Raw genomic sequence first — 19,748 nt, forward strand, 5'->3', positions numbered from 1 at the left:
ACTACAGTATAACTTGACCCCTGAAACGATTGCTGGAATAACTCCAGTAATCGAGACAAGTATTCAACAAGGCATTTTTGTGAGAGATGATGGTGAGTCCTTGTAACTCGCCCTTTCTGGGCCTGCCGACGCCAAGCGGTAAGTTCCCCATAGTGCAGGACCTTTGCAAAACAAACAGTATTGTGATTCCATATTGTCCAGTGGAACCCAATCCTGCAGTGATATTGTTTCAGATTACATGTGAGGCTGAGTGGTTTTCTCTTGTTGATTTTGTCAAGCTTTCTTTTCCATACCCTTGTATGAGGACATTCAGTTCCTCATTGCATTTAAGCTTGGCAGTCATGTTTTGGCAGAGTGGCAAGTTTCACATGGGTATACAGAGAGCCCCTCCACTTTCAATCAGATTTTTAAAAATTATTTGCAGTCTTTGTTTATTTCCTGTAATTCTGTCCCTGTACAGTATATTGATGACATGCTTGTTGCGTCAAATAATCGGGAAGCTTGTAAAATGGACACCTTTTGCTTTGTTGAACCACTTAGCTGAGAATGGACATAAAGTGCCCCCCAGTAAGGTGCAGTACTGTTTGAAAGAAGTCTTGTCCCTTGGTCACTGTATTGAGAAAGGAGTCAGAAAGGTGTCACACGAGAGAAAAATGGTGACTTTGCAAATGACACCACCAACCATCGAGAAAGAGGTTAGGGTGTTATTGGGAATGGTGGCTACTGTTGCCAGTGGATACCCAACTATTGCCTAGTGGCCAAGTCTTTACAGAGGCTGAAACAGAAGAATGTGTGCACATCCAGTGCATCGGGACAATGATTGTTTGGTTGCCTTCCTAGAGTTGAGAGAAAGTCTCTGCTACTCCCTGGCTCTAGAAAACATCATATTAAATTTGAATATTGCATGCAATTTGCATATTGGAAATGCATATTGTAATAGAACATGTTCTCTTTTTTGCAGTGAGAGGGAGGGATGCACTCTCTTAGTGCTTACACAAACACATGAAGTGCCCATAGACCTGTGGCTTATTTTTCAGCTACCTTTGATCCAGGAGCGGTGGCATTCCCCAGATGTCTTAAATCTGTGGCAGCCACAGGCGTCAGCATAGAGCGATGTGCGTCCTCTAACAGTGCATGTGCCTCAGTCTTTGGGAATACTGTTGACTCGTACACAGCATTTGACAAACAGCCGCCTGACCCGGTATGAGCACATACTGTGGCTGAAAATGTCAGTCTGAAAAGATGGTCTGTCTTGAATCCTGCCACCCTGTTGCCTCATCCAGTAATCATTAATAATGATGAAAATGAGGAGGAGCATGACTGTCTCAATGCCACTGAATTGTGCACCAAGCCAAGACCAGATATGCAATATGAGCCACTACCTAATTCTGATTTTGCCTAGTTTATGGATGGCTCGTGTTTGCAAGACCATGGAAGAAATGTACAAGCTACTTATGCAGTCTGTACACTTTCAGGAGCAGTAGGAGCTTTTGTGGCTCCTGTGAGTGTTTTCAGCCCCTGAACTGAACGGACTGCTTTTATTAGAGTATGCTGTGTCTCTGACCAGCTGAGAGTGACCATTTTCACTGACAGTCAGTACGACTTTGGTGTTGTTCATGATTTCGGACAGTTATGGTCACAGAGGGGATTTATGACTTCCTAGGGCTCACCTATTAGGAATGGGGAGCAAGTTCAAAAACATCTTGAAGCACTACAGATGCCTGTATAAATTGCTGTCGGTGAGTGTGCGGCACTCTGTAAGGTGGGTGATTAGGTGACTGTTGGCAACAGATATGCATACCGTACTTATAATGCTAGTGCCTTAAATGGAGAGTATACAAGTGAGGGAACAGACAAGGCCAGCTACAACCTTTTGCGAACTACAGCTGATACAAGGGAGGAAGTCATGAGTTTGTAGGAGGAAGTGCAAATGCATAGCAGCAGGGTTGGGTCAAAGCAGGTTGTGTCAAGAGAGACGAGGACGTGATTTACGTTTCAAGAGATGGGAGGTTAATGGTTGCCTTATAGTTTTTCACTCCGATGGCCAGGCATTATCATTGCCCTACTCTTGTGGGAAGGGATGCAATGGTCCAGTTGTGTGGACAGACTTGGTTCAATCTAAGTTTTAGGTTGATGGCTGAAGCACTGGGCCACATATTTGTAGTGTTTAACAGAATAATGTGGGAAAGAGAACTGCAGTGACACGGACTCATATAGGGAGCTCAGGAGGTCCTTTTAATAGGATGCAGTTGGATTTCCTTGAGATGCCTATGTGCAAATAATTGAGTTACTTGTTGGTTGTTGTGTGCATCTTTTCACGATGGGTTGAGGAATAACCCAAAAGAAGGAGCGACAGACTCACAGTAGCAAAGCTTTCGTTGACGAAGTTAATACCCAGGTTTGGCTTTTCTGACTTCTTTTGAATCTGACCGAGGCAGGCACTTGAGCAATGAAATCATGAGGATGTTGTGCATTGCTTTATAAGTCGAATAGAGACTACATTTTGGTTACAGACCTGAGGCTTCAGGCCTTATGGAGCAGGTCAATGTGACTGTGAAATCCCGGCTTGCAAAAGTGTATACTTCTACATCCTGTTGATGAGTCTCCGCAGCATACCTGATCAAAAGACAGGATTGTCTCCCCATGACATCACTATGGGCAGAGCAATGAGATTGCCAGCTGTGACTGCAAATGCACTGCTAATGATCTGAAACTTGATTACTGCAAAGTGCTGGCTGATGTGGTGCGTGCTATATCTCATCAGGTTGACGCTGTTAAAGCCCAGTCCCACCATGAGCAGTGCCATGACCTCAGCCCTGGTGACTGGGTCCTAAAGAAAAAATACATGCGGAAGAGTTGGAAGAGGCCGCATTTGAATGGGCCATTCCAGGTGATCCCCGTTATCACGACTGCTGTGAAATGCAGATGTCTCCCTATCTGGGTGCATGCTGCCCTCACTCGTCGAGTGACGTGTTCCCTTGATGATATAAAAGCACCTCTCTGAGAAGCGCCCCTGTTGGTCGAGAGGCCATGAAAGCAGGTTAGTGAAGCTGTTGGAGACGAGCAAGAATCTGAAACAGCACTTTCCAGCCTGGGAGAGGTCCTGGAGAGTTAATTGTCAAAGTTGTAAATGAAGGGGCTAGTACTGTGGTTGTGACTGGGCCAGACTCAGACCACGAAGAAGTACCTAGTGTTGTAGAACCGCAAGTGGCTGCAGGAGAATGTAGGTCGAGAAGGTAGGAGAGAGGGAGAATGGTCCCGCAGGGAGAAGGGGATCTCCCAGTCATTCGTGAGGATACTGATCTGAGTGATGAAGGAGGAGATGGGACGGCACTCAGAAGGTCGAAGCGAGCAAGAGTGCCTTGTTGGAAGTACGCTTCCCCTGAATGGACTTACTTCCTTGCAAATGACAGAAAGAATGAGTTTTGGGAAATCTGGAAACATTCTGAAAATCCAACTGAAACTTCGAGAAATTGACCTTCACTTTGATCTCACATTTGAAGTTCCTTTGTAAGTGAAATTAAGTGCCTTGAGATATCTTATTCTGTATAAGTCTGAATTTCTTTTCTTATATGCAAATGAGTTTCCTGTACTAGTCGATGAACTAAAACACTTTATTCTGGAACGGACTGTAGATGTACTAGAATCTTTTATTATTTGATACATTTATTTAGAATTTGTCGAGAAGAAAGAAGAAGAGTCACAAAGACTTTGTACCGGATTTCATTGCATAGATGCTGAACTTAGGTTTTACTGTTTGCACAGGTGGATGCTGACAGAGAAGAACAAAGCTACTACTTTCCACCCAAAGGGTTAATTCCAATGAAGAAATAGAAGTAAATTCTAATACTAATAGGGGTAGATACATCATAGCAGGTACACTAATAGTTGTAGTACTAATCGTATTGCTTACAATGTTATATTCAGCTACATATAGGTTTGGAGAGATCAAGCGTACTGTTGCCCCTACTACATCACATCCTGCTGATAGTGACTTAAAGTTGTGGAGGCTAAGAAACTGCACACAGTTTTATCAAGGGGAGATTTTTCTTCAAATGCTTATTTTAGATTGCTTTATGACTACTTTGATGTGTTGAATGCGAGAGATTACTATATTTGTACCAAGTTGCCTGCTTCTGTAGCAGAAAATATACCCTACTTTCCTATTTCTAAGATGTGTGGAATTTCCTGTGGCTTCTATTAAACTTGTTTTATAGACAGGATAGTTTCCAATATTATTTTCCGAATTAAGATTTAGTCCTTTCAGATGTTCCTATGTTCAAACATTGGCATATGAATCCTTACTTTAAGGTGGAGAGATTGCAGGCAAATGTTTTGTGTGTCTTAAGTCCTGCATATGCACACAGACATAATTTGACTAGTTAAATGTGGAAAATAAATTCTTGAATTTAGTGGAAGACAGGAGGAGAGACCTAGAGTCCAAATCTGAAACGGATAAAGATCTTGAGAAACACCTCAGATGGAGTAGTGTAGAAATTGAACATCAGGTGAATGGAAATTTGCCCGCCTTGACCTTAGATTGGCAACATAAGGGAATGCTATGTATGCACATTGATCAGAGTTATATATGTCCCTTATTTTTAGGGAAGAGCAAGTGTGAACATATTTTCTAGGCAGGAGGGAAGAATGACATTTTCTTGGAGGGACAGGATATTGTGATTCCTAGTGCTGTGTACTTCCTACTAATCTGTAGGATCTGCAAGTTTGCTGGGCAACATAAACTAAAAGTTTGGTGACTAGACTGATTCCAGACACCCCCACAGGATATGTTGGCCTAGAGACCAGCTAGCTCACAGTGCCACTGTAAGCCCCATTAACTTTACCAGGGAGCGAATGGTTTCTGGCAACCACTGAACATGACAACCCTGACCCCACAGGGATCGTGGAAACAGTACAGAGCCTTTCACCAAGTCACTCATGCTCACTTATTCTCAGAGAAGTATACAGAGAATACACAGTGGGACTTTTTCAATATGTCCATTGAACCAACGTTATTCTTGCATAAAATATGTGTGCTGCAATTATTAAGAGACAGACGCGAATAAAAGTGATTACAAGCAACAAAAGCGTAAATAGTAGATCTACTTCTACCATGGTGCTAAAACAATGTATACATGCAGGCATATAAAACAAGGCAATAATCGAGCAAACTCTTACTAAGCGAACCCTACTCTATGTGTACCTATAGTGTGTGTAGGCGTGGAGCCAAGAATCCCGCCATGGGACGATCCAACCCCATTACCTGATGAGAGAAATTGAAGGACCTCATCTTGGTCACGAACTGGTCACCCCTCAGGAGATCTCAGACTGATGTGTGGTGAAGTCTCAGCATTCAGCGACCCTCGGTGTCAGCTGAAGGGCCTCCTCTGCTAATCTATTGAGATGGTCATCTGTTCATAATAGAAAGCAGCATTGCGATGTGCATACAGATTAGTGATGTTATGGATATGTAGCCAGCCCTGTCGCCCCGTGGATGAAGATAGAGGCGGCATTTGTGCATAGTCCAAAAAGAGACCTTGTACATGATGTTCAGGGCATTGTGATTATGTTTTGCGAAGCTAGATCTGTAAACAAGTTTACTTTCAGAGAAACCAATCCAACATTGTTGCGCGCACAATATGTGCAAAAGGTTACTGCTGAAAATAGGGCAATGTAAGAAATTAGCTGCTTCGCTACATGGGCCTAACCTGGGAACATAACCCTAGAGTGCACTTTATTTGTGGACAGTATGCATATGTTAAATGGCCCCATGCATGGCATGGTACATTTTATATTGATATAGTTTTCCCAAAGATTTACCATGTGGAACATTTTAGTGATCCTGTATGGGAAAGGAAACTTTTTTTTTGGGGAGGTGTGGGGCGGAGAGGTTTTATATAGCACGAACTAGACCCAAAGGTACCAGAGTGCTTTACATGGGCACCAGTTGCTTACAGAGGGACACATTATTTTTTTTTGTTAGGCACAGGAGATTAAGTGATTTGCCCAGAATCACAGGATGTTAAGCGTCCCTGCTTAAACTCGAAACCGGTTGCCCTGCTTCGAGGTCCGCATGTCGTAATTTGGCAGCAACTGAATTAGCATTTAGCTCAGCTACACGAACTTTCACCGTTAACTTGACCAAACGTGCGGGGGCCATTTTGTATTTGTTGGCTTCCATTTTGTATGAACATGCGGCCTCGTGGTCAGCATGCCCTTTCGTCCTTCCTCCATGCCAATGACCATTTACTTTGCCCGGCAACAGGCTATTTTTAGCACTGGTCAAGCCCACGCATGCAAACTTGAACATTTGGATTAATGAGTGGTCACCTCTTAGGAATGTTGTCCAAAACTGACCAGTGGTACTAAACTCCTCCCACATGTTGGCTGTGTTCCAAAAATGCCCTAATATGTACCTAAACTAAGAAAAGAGTATACCGCCTCCCTTTTTATTACTGTTAAACTTGTATAAAAGAGTTCGCGCACCGATGTTCGGTGTGATACTTCTTGCATTGCCGAAGGGTGCTGTAGGAATGTACCACCACCCCATGGGGTCTTAATAAACTTGTCTTTTGCATTTTCCAGTTTCCGTGCCAACTTCTATTATATGGTGTTCGAGAGTTTTTGCAGAGTATGTAGACCTGACGAAACCCAATACCACAAATTGGCGACCACGAAGGGACTCATCGGCGACTCGGATGCCCGAAGGAGAGGTCATGACGAAGGCTTGGAAACTCGCCATGGACGCGTACGCTGCCACTGAGTGACCCGAGTCTTGGCATCCACGGTGTTTCTTCCTTTCCTTCTGACTTGACCTTCCAGGTGGCACCGGTCCTCGACTGAGATCCTGATCGGTTGGGTTGTTGTGCAGTGCCCGTTTGGCTGATTCGATTACGGAACTTGGCAGTTGGAACCTGGACGTTTGAAAATATTTGGTAAGCTTGTGACTGGTAAGGTAGTCTACTGACACTTACTGTGGCTTTTTGAATTTGTTTGAGTTAGCTAACGTTTGGACCTATGATTTGAGTTATATGTGGAGTGCACCTCACATAGACAGGCACGTAGAGATATTTCTCTGACTTTGTATTTGTTTGAACGGCATGCCGTGTGTAAAACATATTTAAGTGCCATTTTATGTAATATCGCGTTTTCATGATATTTTGACATGCCTGTTCTAAGCACACTTCGAGGAATGTGCTGTTTTGGAAATGGTACCAATTATCGATTAAATTAATCTCAGCCGGCTCCCCCAGAGGGGACACCTAATCGTGAAATGTACATAAAATTTGGCCTTCCTCCCATTATGTATAGTACATTATGGCATAAATACACCAAAACTGATCGTGAATTGCAATGGCCACTACATGGGTCGTTTGATCTACGAAAGGTTCAGTATGTGGAGCAGTGTTTGTTTCAGCGCAGGTCTAGACAGGATATGTTTGATTGTGTGCGTATGTGGGAGAAAGCGGTGCGTGAACGAATGAAGCGTGAACAAGCCTTGGCGGACAAGGAGCAGCGAAAGGCTGCTCGTGATAAAGCTTTATAGTTGCAGGAAAAAGAATTGCAGGAACAGAAAGAGAAGGAGATTCGAGAACGTAATTTGCAAGTTAATGGTCAGTTTCCTATTCGACGTCCTCTTTATCCTGTCCTTACTAATGAGTCAGATGATTTTTCATTGCTAGATCGTTGCCGCCTCCGTATGTTCTTCCTACTGCCCCGAATGAGGACTCGAGCGAGGACGATCAGGACAATCAGCGTACCAGGTTAACTGCTGATCGAGCTACGGATTTACGCGCGTTGGCTCGTAAGCTTAATGTAAATTCTATAACTGTTTCAGAGATTGATGGCCTTATGTATAAGTGGCCCGACCGAGAACGATTGTATTTTCTAGATCATTTTGCAGACGAAGTTGTCGAACGGTTTAGGCGGTATTCACCTGAGTTGGAACCTAAAGTTGTATCAGTTGGTCGTGAGAATTTTCGTAAAGGTCTTTTTGTTCTTGCAGATGTGGATGAGTTTTTCCAGCACTTGGTTAAGCTACGGGATGAGGCGACACGGCTACGAGCGGCGAAAAAGGCATCTGATTCGTCTGCGCCTGGATCAGCGGAAGTATCTAAAGAGTGCCCTATCTCTGAATCAGATAAGAGCGCTGCAGTTAATGTCATGCCTATGCGAGAAGCTGCGCCTTTGTATGTCCCTCCTAAAGGGCAAGGCACAGACGATGATAAGATGTCTAAAGATGCGAAGGGTTATTTTGTGTACAATTGGGTTTATACGCCATGGAATAGAGCAGACGTTATGGCACTCAAGAATGCTTTGCCTGACCCCCGTAAAAATCCAGCAGCTTTCTATGAAGGTGTGGAAGGTGCTATTTCTTCATGTGTTATGACATTAGTTGATATTGATCTTTTCTTTGGGTTGATATTGCCCCCTGACATGTGGAGGGCGATTCGTAAGTTTGATGATCGGGCGATTCTAGGTGCAGAGGGGAAAGAATTAGCCCGAGCTGATTTAGATAGGGAACCTGCATGTAAGCCATGTCAAGTGATTTTAGATCTCCCGGTGGCTGTTTTGAATAAATTAAAAATGCTTGTTCCTCCTAAGAAAATTGACTGGACGATGCTGGCTTCTTGCAAACAGAAGCCGGATGAATCGGTCTCTGATTTCTTTTCACGTTTCGAGGAAGCATTTCATGATTACAGTGGGCGATCATTAACAGAGGATACGGGCCGGGCATTTGTTTGTTGATAAGTACGTGGCTAATCTCCTACCGGAGATTGCAAAACGTTTAAAAACTAGTGAAAGTTCATGGACCACGGCAACCCCGGCTTCTTTATTAACTATGGCTTAGTATTATGAACGACAGGAATTGGAGGCTAAAGAAAGTAGTGATAAGAAAGCAAAGGATTTAAAGACAAAGGTGATGTTGGCTCAGGTTTATGCGACACAGCCGAGAAGGAATGATAGGGGTAGACGAAGATCGTATGGTGCGTCTTCTACTCGTACTGATATTTCTGAGGATCAGTGTGCCTACTGTAAACAGTTTGGACATTGGGCTTCGGATTGTCCGGTGCTCCGAGAACAGCGTAATCAGCGTGGACGAGGGAGTGGAAGGTCACGGAATAGTTATGCAGGACCGAGAGGTGGAGCGAATGATCGTGGTAGGTTTGAGGCAAGGGGTCGTGGTCAGGCTGATCATAATACTTTTGACCGACGGAATCAGTATCAGATAGCTGAAGGAGAGTTTACTGAGTCTCAGGATAACAATTATGCATAGGATTGCGTAGGATGGGGTGTGGAATCGGTTGAAGTACCAGTCGATCAGAGGGGTCCATATATATCAGCACATGTTTTGGGTTCTACTGATCAGTTTCTGGTCGATACAGGAGCTACTCGTAGCGCTCTGTCCAAACACTTGGTTCCAAGGGCTCCCCTGTCTGGCGAAACAATTACTTCAATAGGGTTCGATGGAACACCTTCTCTTAGCCCATTGTCTCAACCCCTTACATTTCACATTGACAAATTCACTGCCCCATGCCCGTTTTTGTTATCTCCAAACACACCAGATAATATTGTGGGACTTGATATGCTAAAACATTTTCGAGCAACAATACGTTGTGCCCCTGAAGGGGTGCAGGTTATTTTGAATGAGAACTACCCAGAGGTTGAGAGATCTTGCCTCATGCAGGAGGCCGATGCGTTAGCTTCTCTTCCCAGCACTTTATGGGCCTTTTCTGATACAGATGTGGGTCAAATGATTATTCCTCCTGTACGTATTACTGTAAAGGAGGGAGTGTCTTTGCCTCGTGTACCACAGTACAAGATCTCCAGAGAAGGCGAAATAGCTTTGACACATATTGTGAATGATCTGATAATGGCAGGGGTGGTGGAGGAAGTTCCCTATAATGTTTGTAACAGCCCGATTCTCCCGATCCTAAAGAAAGACACAGACACTAAGATCTATCGTTTCATTATTGATTTGAGAGAAATTAATAAGATAGTCGTACCCCAGTATCCAGTGGTGTCTGATATTGCCACCTTACTCACTTTGATTCCACCCACAGCCACTACCTTCACGGTAATCGACTTGAAAAATGCTTTCTTCTCGATTCCCATTCATCCTGACAGTCGATATTTGTTCGGTTTCACATTAAATAACAAATCAAATAGATTTTGTCGAGTTCCTCAAGGCTACACAGAGAGCCCTAGCATTTACAGCCAGGCTTTAAAAAGACAGCTTGATTCTTTCGACTTACAGTCTGGGGTGGCTTATTCAATATGTTGACGACATTTTGCTTGCAGCAGACATGCAGGAGCAATGTGAGGAGAGTACTCTCTCCCTACTTACTTTTCTCGCTAAAAATAATCACAAGGTCTCACGAAAGAAGTTGCAATATTGTAGACCAAAGGTGACCTATCTCGGTCATCTTTTGTCTAAGGAGGGGCGTGCATTGACATCAGACCGAATTCAAGCAATTTTGGATACGTCAGTCCCTTGCACTCAGAAAGATGTTCGCGCCTTTATAGGTTTGACGTCCTTTTGTAGACAATGGATACTAGGATTTTCGTACATTGTGAAACCCTTGTTAGCGTTGTTGTCCAAAACTGCACCAATTCCCCTTGAATGGACAGATGAATGCCAGAATGCTTTTGAGCAATTGAGACAAGCTCTTTGTTCTGCACCAGTGTTAGGTACACCAGATTATACAAAGCTCTTTACATTATATGTACACGAGAAGGATGGGTGCGCATTGTCAGTCTTAGTGCAGTTACATGGAGATAAACAGAGACCTTGCGTGTACTTTTCGGCAGTACTCGATCCTGTGGCCCGAGGACTGCCTGGATGTTTTCGAGCAGTAGCAGCAACAGCAGTAGCTATACGATAGAGTGAGGGAATAGTTCTGTCACACAAACTGTTGGTGTTAGTTCCCCATGCGGTAGATGCGTTATTGAACCAAACGAAAACACAGCATCTAACTAGCGCCCGTTTAACAGGATACGAGTTAACACTGTTGGCGCCACATATTACACTGAAGAGGTGCGCCCCTTTGAACCCTGCTACTTTATTGCCATATCCTGTTGCTGAGACCCAGAAAGAAGAACATCATGATTGTGTTTTCTTGACTGAAGAACAAACAAAGGGTCGTATCGATTTACAGGATACGCCACTTCCAGAAGTAGATGGGGAACTGTGGGTTGATGGATCGTGTTTAAAGCTGCCAGATGGTACAACTTCCGCAGCCTATGCGATCACGACACTTAAAACAGTGGTAGAAACAGCACGAATACCACAAAAATCGGCCCAAGCAGCTGAATTGATAGCCTTAACGAAAGCATGTGAGTTAAGTGCTGGATTATGTGTGAACATCTACACTGATAGCCGTTACGCTTTTGGAGTAGTGCACGATTTTGGCCTACTCTGGAAGGAACGAGGGTTTCTGACCTCACATGGAGTACACATCATGCATGGAGATTTGGTACGTGATCTCTTGAATGCATTATTATGTCCAAAGAAAGTAGCGATAATCAAATGTAGTGCACATAAGAAGGTGACAGACAAAATAGGACAAGGAAACGCTTTTGCAGATCGCATAGAGAGAGAGACTGCTATGTTACAAAATGTCTCTCCTATGTATGTGGTAAGATCACAAGCTGAGCGATGGCATGATGCTAGAGAAGAGATATTAGACATACAAAAATCAGCATCTGAAGCAGAACTTGCAACCTGGGCAACAGAGGGATTGTTGGATGATGAGGGTTGTTGGCTTAGCAAAGATATGGAGAGATGGAAATTGCCTGCTGCTTATTTGCAAGCAATGGTCCAAATGACACATGGGCTGGCACATGTTGGAGCTCTTGCAATGACTAAATTGCTTACACGAGTTTGGGAGCATCCTGAGATTGCCAGCACGGCCAAGAGAGTAGTGCAGACCTGTCTGATATGCCTACAGTACAATCCTGCTAAAGGGACCTATACTCCTAAAGGAGGGTTCGTTCCACCTACTGCACCATTCGAAGTACTGCAAATGGATTATATCCAGCTTGAGCGCTGTAATAACCTCAAATATGTCTTAGTGGTGGTGTGCGCTTTCAGTAAATGGATAGAGGCCTACCCCACGAAGGATAATACAGCATTGACAACAGCTAAGGTGTTACTCAAAGAGTACTTCCCACGCTATGGTGTTTGTAAATTTTTGGGGAATGATAATGGTCCTCATTTTGTTGGGAAAGTAGTGGAGTATGTCCTGAAAGGATTGGGAACTAAACAGAGGTTCCACGCTGTATTCCATCCGCAGTCAGCAGGTCTAGTAGAAAGGTATAATGCAACTCTGAAGCTGAAGCTAGCAAAGATCGTGGCATCCACGTCTTTGAAATGGCCGGACGCTTTGCCTTTGGCATTACTGTCTATTAGATCAGTGCCACATTCCCGATCTGGCCTCACACCCTATGAAGTGGTGTTTGGAAGGCCCATGAATATCTGGGGAGTTCCAAAACCTCGTTTGATACATGATGTGCCTTGCATAATGATGAACGATTATTTGGCACGATTAACAAATGATTTACTTTCTATTCATCAACAGGTTCGAGAAGCGCTCCCCGACAATTCCATTGGAGAGGCTCACGATCTTCGTCCTGGGGACCATGTGATGGTCCGCGCGTTCGAGAGAGCCAGCAGTTTGGAGCCGAGGTGGCGTGGCCCTGAACAGGTATTGCTGGCAACTCGGACGGCTGTGCGAGTCACGAATAAGAAGCGGTGGATACATTCAACTCACTGCCGTCGTGTCTCTTCGGATCTGGTGAATCCTGCGGTGCTGTCTGATTATCGAGACATCTTGGATGCAGAGAAGAGCCCAGCTGTTACGCCTCGCGAGTCGGAGGGAGCCTTCCCGGACCACACTGTTTCTGTTGGAGTGAAGTATAACCTACGGCCAAGAAAATAGAGGTTTTTTTTCATTTTTCGAGACTGGTTGAGTAACCGTTCTAAGGTTTGCGAAAACGGAAGCCGAGAATATCAAGGGGGGGGATCAGTTCTGGCCAGTGTAGCGACACCTGTCTTGAATCTCGGAGAAGAAACCAGCGGCTACCTTGGATCTCAGCACTCAATTTTTATTTTTTAGTTTGTTTTTTGAAACTTTGTTCTTTGTACTATGGCACCTACTACGATGAGAAATAGAAGAATTTTGGGTGCAGTTCTCTTTGTTACAACTATAGTGGTAATAGCAGTAATAGCTTGGACTGTAGAACGATTGCTTCCTGCACGAGAATATTTACTGCCTACCACTCCCATCCCATCTGAACATTTCCATTTTACTTTGCCTTATCATGAAGAGACATAGACAGACTTACTTGAATACCAGCTTCATTCAAATTCTGCATCATACCCATAATATGACGAACACTTCAAACTGTTGGGTATGTGGAATGTTGCCTGGACATCAAAAGAAAGGAGGAACTCCACTTATTCCTCTTCCATTCTCACATAATGGTTCTTGTAATGCTTGGTACACTCTTCTTTTTACTCTAAGATGGCCAACGAAAGGTGGACTACTCTTTCGACTAAAAGTGTGTTACAATGATAGAGATGGTTATCCACAAGCAAAAGGAACTAAATTTGAGTGGGAAGAATATCGACCGGACAATGTATCTACACCTCGTGTTTTCACTAATCGAAGACTTATACAAATGTCCAGTTTGCATGTGATTACGGTTATTGATACTAAGGATGACCTTTGCGTAAGAAATAAAGGAACAATTCCGGTGGGGAAAAGCGAATGTAATACTACTCTTACATTTGACACACCAAGCGGTATTGCTTTTGTAGCTTCACAAAACACCTACTTTATCTGTGGAAATAAAGGATATCATCGTCTTCCTATTGGGTGGTTAGGAACCTGCTATATATCCTTTGTACTACCCCCTGTATTTATTGCCCCGCCTATGTACCATAATGATTTTGTACTGTATCATGATTTTATATTAAATAGGGTTAAGAGAGCATTAGAGGTTGAAAATATAGACCAAACAGACACCTCCTTACAACAATATGTAGATTTTAACCTGGGTCTGTTCTCTTTTGTTGGAGCTGACTTAAACAGCAGGAAAATAAGACGGCTAACACGTGTTGTGGAGGCTGTTGCTAATGAAACTGCCTCTGCTTTAGGGAACTTAACTGAGGAACTCCAAATAACCAGAATTGTAACACTTCAGAACCGAATGGTTCTTGACGTAGTACTGGCTGATCGTGGGGATGCATGTCGCATTATCGGAAGTAGTTGTTGTGTTTACGTTCCAGATAATTCGCCTTCTGTGTATGATGCCATTTCCAAATTGCACAAAATTGCTGCTGAAATTCACCCCGAAAATGGTACATGGACATTCTCTAATTGGTTCTGGACTTTGCTTAGTACCTGGGGTTGGAAACTACTGACTATCCTATGTATGATTATTGGAGTACTCGTTTTCTTTTGTTTATGTATCCAATGTGGCCCTACCCTATGCTCTGTATGTATTACGGCCTGTATTCCATCTAAACGAGCTATTGCCAGAAATGAGCAAATGAGTAATGCAGAAGTGATGAAAATAATGATGATTAATATTGATGATGAACATCCTGACTACTTCCATTATGAGGTAGCTTCAGCTAAATGCTAAAAGGGCTGTCTGTCGTAATTTGGCAGCAACTGAATTAGCATTTAGCTCAGCTACACGAACTTTCACCGTTAACTTGACCAAACGTGCGGGGGCCATTTTGTATTTGTTGGCTTCCATTTTGTATGAACATGCGGCCTCGTGGTCAGCATGCCCTTTCGTCCTTCCTCCGTGCCAATGACCATTTACTTTGCCCGGCAACAGGCTATTTTTAGCACTGGTCAAGCCCACGCATGCGTACTTGAACATTTGAATTAATGAGTGGTCACCTCTTAGGAATGTTCTCCAAAACTGACCAGTGGTACTAAACTTCTCCCACATGTTGGCTGTGTTCCAAAAATGCCCTTATATGTACCTAAACTAAGAAAAGAGTATACCGCCTACCTTTTTATTACTGTTAAACTTGTATAAAAGAGGTCGCGCACCAATGTTCGGTGTGATACTTCTTGCATTGCTGAAGGCTGCTGTAGGAATGTACCACCACCCCATGGGATCTTAATAAACTTGTCTTTTGCATTTTCCAGTTTCCGTGCCAACTTCTATTATATGGTGTTCGAGAGTTTTTGCAGAGTATGTAGACCTGACGAAACCCAATACCACACGCAGCCCTAGCCTTTAGGCCACATCCTCTACCCAAAACATATAACTAGAAGAGGTGTAACAGGAGCTATATTTGGTGCCATAATCCGATCTGAAGGGGTTTTGCTGAATGATCTAACAATTAGAAAGCTGTCTACAATTGTGGATACGTTGGATAATACTGCAAATTCTTTATTGCTTGTAAACACAGAGATGGTTGCTATTAGGCCTCTGGTTTTACAGAACCAACTTTCGTTAGACCTCTTACCTGCAATAGAGGTCATAGTCTGCAGAATGTTAAAAGTTCAGCAATGCTGTTCTTACATCCCAGACAAAAGAAAGGATCTGGAGAAATATATTCAGACTATATCTGGGTTGCCAAGGATTTGAAAGAGTTAGATGTGACAGGTGCATGGGAAGCTATTGGCAATGTACTTTCTACTGTAGGCAAATGGTTTGGAAGCTTGGGAAGTGGCATTCTGGGTGTCATTTTGAAACCCCTTTTGATAATTGCCCTTTGTGCCAAATTCCTACTTATGTTCTCTAAGGGATTTAAGTATGTAAAGGTTATACTGGGAGTGAAGAGGACGAGGGCAGATCAGGAGTTAAAGGAGAGTCAGAGTAAATGTTATGATGACATGAAACGCCTGGAAGACTTTAGATAAAAGATGCTGAAGACCACAAGGTTTTAGATGATCTGTATGAAAGTATCAGATATGTGCTCATGAAATGTAACATTATTAATGTAATGTAGTACACTTGAATAGACACAGAAAGTGCCCTTACTGTTGACATTTATAGGAGTGTGCATATTAACGTTTTCCCTTACAGTAACAACGAATTGTAATTCTCACATATACCTGGATTTGTGTGGTTTGCAGTTCTTATATATTCACAATATTTATCTACATAATACTTTGCATTTATTGTATAGCTGAAAATGCATCCATTTGAATAGTGCTTTAGATTTATATTGTAACCGTATATGTAGCCATAATCATGCATTAAAAAGTATACTAAGATGCATGCTAGACTAACTTGACCAAAGGCCTTAAGCACTGGGATTTCTAAATGTTTTAACTATAATGTGAATATTTTCTTTGGGTGCAATGTTTTTCACTCCTCTGGAGGTGCAGTTGAGTGAGCTCATGGTTGAAGGAAGACACATTGTGTGAAAAAGATAGTGGGGATCATAAGAAGTATCTTTTGCTAGGACAGGGAATTTTAACAAACAAATGGAGGACTACTATACTTGTGGAATAAGGAGATGGGAGGTCTAATGTGTGGACCAAAGAATTAAATCTCGAGTGAAGTTGCCAAGTTTTGTTTTTGAAGATGAAAAATAATGAGACGTGACATGGGGTCCTCGAAGGTTCTTTTGCGAGTATAATTGATGAACGCACTTTAGCTTGATTTAGATTCCCTTTAGACTCAGAGGTACAGATCTCTTTAGCAACACCTCTGTTGTGTAGCTTTTAGAGAACTTCTATAGAGGTTCTGCTTTGCTGACATCTTTCTCTGCTTCCCTGACTTAAATAGGGATTCCCTGATCTCTGTTTAGAATAGGGTTTAGTAGATCTTTTTAGACAACCTCATGTATAGGTTTCTCAATTTCTCACAGGTATGCAAACAATTTTGGCACAAACAAAGATTGTAGGGGGATGAACAAGAATTGGAGAAAAGCATCTTTGAATATTGGCAGATTCCTAATGCCAAGTAACTGAGTGATAACGTCAGTTAGACTGCTAATGAATTGAATTATGTGAGACCTAAACATAAGTAAGACAATGCAAACTAGAAGAATGAAGGAAAACCTTCTCTTACATAAAAATACTGATTACTGTAACCATCCACTATCAGTGTAATGCAGCAATGATTAATGTAGACTCCTTAAATATAGACAATTCTCATACCGCGAGATGTCCAGTGACTGAAGTAGTAAAAAAAAACATCTACCCTACCCAGTCTTGATGAATTACAGAATACTTCAGGACCATCCCGTCATCCACAACAACGTCTTCTTTTTACCACGATGGACAGGAGCAGCAAGGGTTGCACTTAGTATCAACATCACACAGAGGCATGTCATTCTTAAACTCAGGAAAGCGGTATGCTGAACATAGAATGCTTGACATATTCAAGTTAAAAGGGTTCCTTATTAATGATAGGCAGCCAATGCATGGGCTGCAGTACAGTTGAACAAAAATCTCTCAATCTGAAACAGAAATTCTAGAACAGCACAGCAGTCTGAAGTCTCTAAAGTTGATGGACTAAGTACTGAGTGAGGCCCAGATATCACCCGTGGCATGAAAGCACACAAATTGCACCCATCCTTTGTGGATAGTTTCTAACACAGAAACCACATGAAAAGTATGCAATGGTCATAGTAGCTTGCTGAAGTGGTTAGAAGGTCGATAGATCACAGCCGAGCCAGTAGGCAACTGGAAAATGTAAGTGCATCTTCATATGGACCTCAATGTTAAGCTCTTTAGGCACCTGAACAGATGCCCCAATGTCAGACTATATGAAACCTATTCACCTCAATGACCCCCAATGCTATGTCATCCAGGGAATTTTTGCAGTCAACTCCAGTATGTTATTTGTAGGAAGTGCTCATCTAGCTGTGAGTGTACCTCTACAAATTGAAAGATAGGTCTGTACAGAACAGATCAGGAAGCATGTTCTAAAAGAAGTCTAGTCACTGCCCTCTTTAGTGCTAAAGCAGACAATTATTGATGCAAAAAAAAATAGTGCGAAGGCCACCACACTGCTCCAGAGGGCACAGCTCCTGGAGTTGATTTTGCTTCGGCTGGAGTAGATTTTCTTCTCAGGCAGAAGCTTTCTGACTGTGAGCTCTTGCGACTGCCCGCGTTGGAGAAATGTCACTGGATGCCCTCCTACCGACTGAAAATCATGCTAGGGGATGCCAAATCTCGCTTGCACTCACAGACTTATCATTTTAAAGCCACACTAAAATTTGGCTTGTAACATGGAGTCGCCAAAATTCTGCCAGCAGAAAGAAATATATTGCCTATTCTTAAAAGTATGCCAAGAAATGTGAGGTGTGAATAACCTATATACATATTTTACATCTAAAGTAGCAGACATAAATGACTAGGACCTGGAGTAGTCTGCTTTGGTGTTTCCCAGAGATGAGGTACCATTAGTCCAGAGGAAGGGTAATTACACAGAGAAACAAAGCAAATCCATGGCTTGCAATACAAGAGAAATATTAGCCAACTTTATCTGTGCACATGAACATAATATTTCCGTATTAGGAGTGCTAGATCTTATTCAATTATAACCAAATATTGCTATTGCTTACCATTCAGTGAAGGTCCACGAGCCAGAAAAATATAGTATGAACCGTTAGAATTCCCATCTGGGGTTGTGATGATATTTTCTGTGCTGAAGGAACATTTGATGACTCCACTTTCGAAAGAAGTCATGTTTCCAGGTACAGTGATCTGAAAACCAAGGAGACATTACATGAAATCAAGGATTAGTGTGCATATCCCCAAGTAGAGCACTTTGCCTTCTATCAAAAAGTCAATTCATGATAAACACTTGTGAATTGGTATTTCGTGGATGAGGTTCAAGCTTTACAAAGGAAAAGACCACTAATATCTGCGCAGTTATAGGAAAATTGGAGTCAGTGACACTGTTCCTTAGCATTTTCTCCAAATCCTGCTTACGCGTTTACACCAGTGACAGGGCTAGATTAGCCTGGGCCACTTTGCTCATAACACTAAGAAGACCTACATGGGGTGTGTAAAACTATATTTAGAGTTATAGAATCAGGTGAAAGGCAGCACCAGCTTCTTCATAATTCCTTTTGGTATCAGAATAAATGGCATGCACCAGGGCATGCTCATAGTGTCAAATCCACTATCAAGAAGACATACTAGCTTACATCAATGTATTTCTTTGGTGGACTCCAGGTATTTGCTCTCTGCTTCTGTCGGAGCTCATCTGCCACACTCTATCCGAGTAACCTGTCTTTATTGCAAGTGTCTTTTCAGTCTCCCCTCTCTTTACTATTCTGGCCAACACTGGGCATTTTGAGGTTCTAGCACACGGTCTACTTCATGGCACTATTGTTCACGTTGACAACCAGACAAGCCCGATCTTATTGGAAATCCTCATTATACTGCTAGAATGTTTTACCTTTCAAAGGATTTCAATATCACACAATGTTTAGACATAGCACAATGTCATCCAGGAGCATAGTTATCAATGATGCACCAGGTGCAGAGGCATCTGCTTAACAGCCTTTGCAATTTGTATATTTTACGACACAATCAACAGTAAAGCATCCCCTTTTGTCTGGCTTGCACTAGGGCCCATAAAACCCTTGCAAACACGAACAGTGAAATGAGTTTGAATATTGAGAATTCCACTTGTGAATTTGTTTTTTTGGCACAATGTACCTGTGTTTGGTACTGTTTTGTAACATGCACACGCCACTTTTCTCTTGTAACACACTGTTTGCTACCTCTCACAGTTTGTTGGCTTTTGAC

At 42.7% G+C, this 19,748-nt stretch overlaps 1 protein-coding gene across 2 annotated transcripts in view; it reads right to left on the reverse strand.

Moving 5' to 3' along the window:
- Positions 1 to 19,748, reverse strand: part of LOC144776241 (putative ferric-chelate reductase 1) — a 605,038-nt gene that overhangs the window by 146,810 nt on the left and 438,480 nt on the right. For both annotated transcript variants that reach the window (XM_078659261.1, XM_078659260.1), the window contains exon 8: positions 18,554 to 18,695. In XM_078659261.1, the coding sequence (XP_078515387.1) occupies positions 18,554 to 18,695 (142 nt within the window). The remainder of the gene's footprint in view (positions 1 to 18,553; positions 18,696 to 19,748) is intronic.

The sequence above is a fragment of the Lissotriton helveticus genome, chromosome 1_1 (assembly GCF_964261635.1).
Source record: "Lissotriton helveticus chromosome 1_1, aLisHel1.1, whole genome shotgun sequence".
Classification (NCBI taxonomy): domain Eukaryota; kingdom Metazoa; phylum Chordata; class Amphibia; order Caudata; family Salamandridae; genus Lissotriton; species Lissotriton helveticus.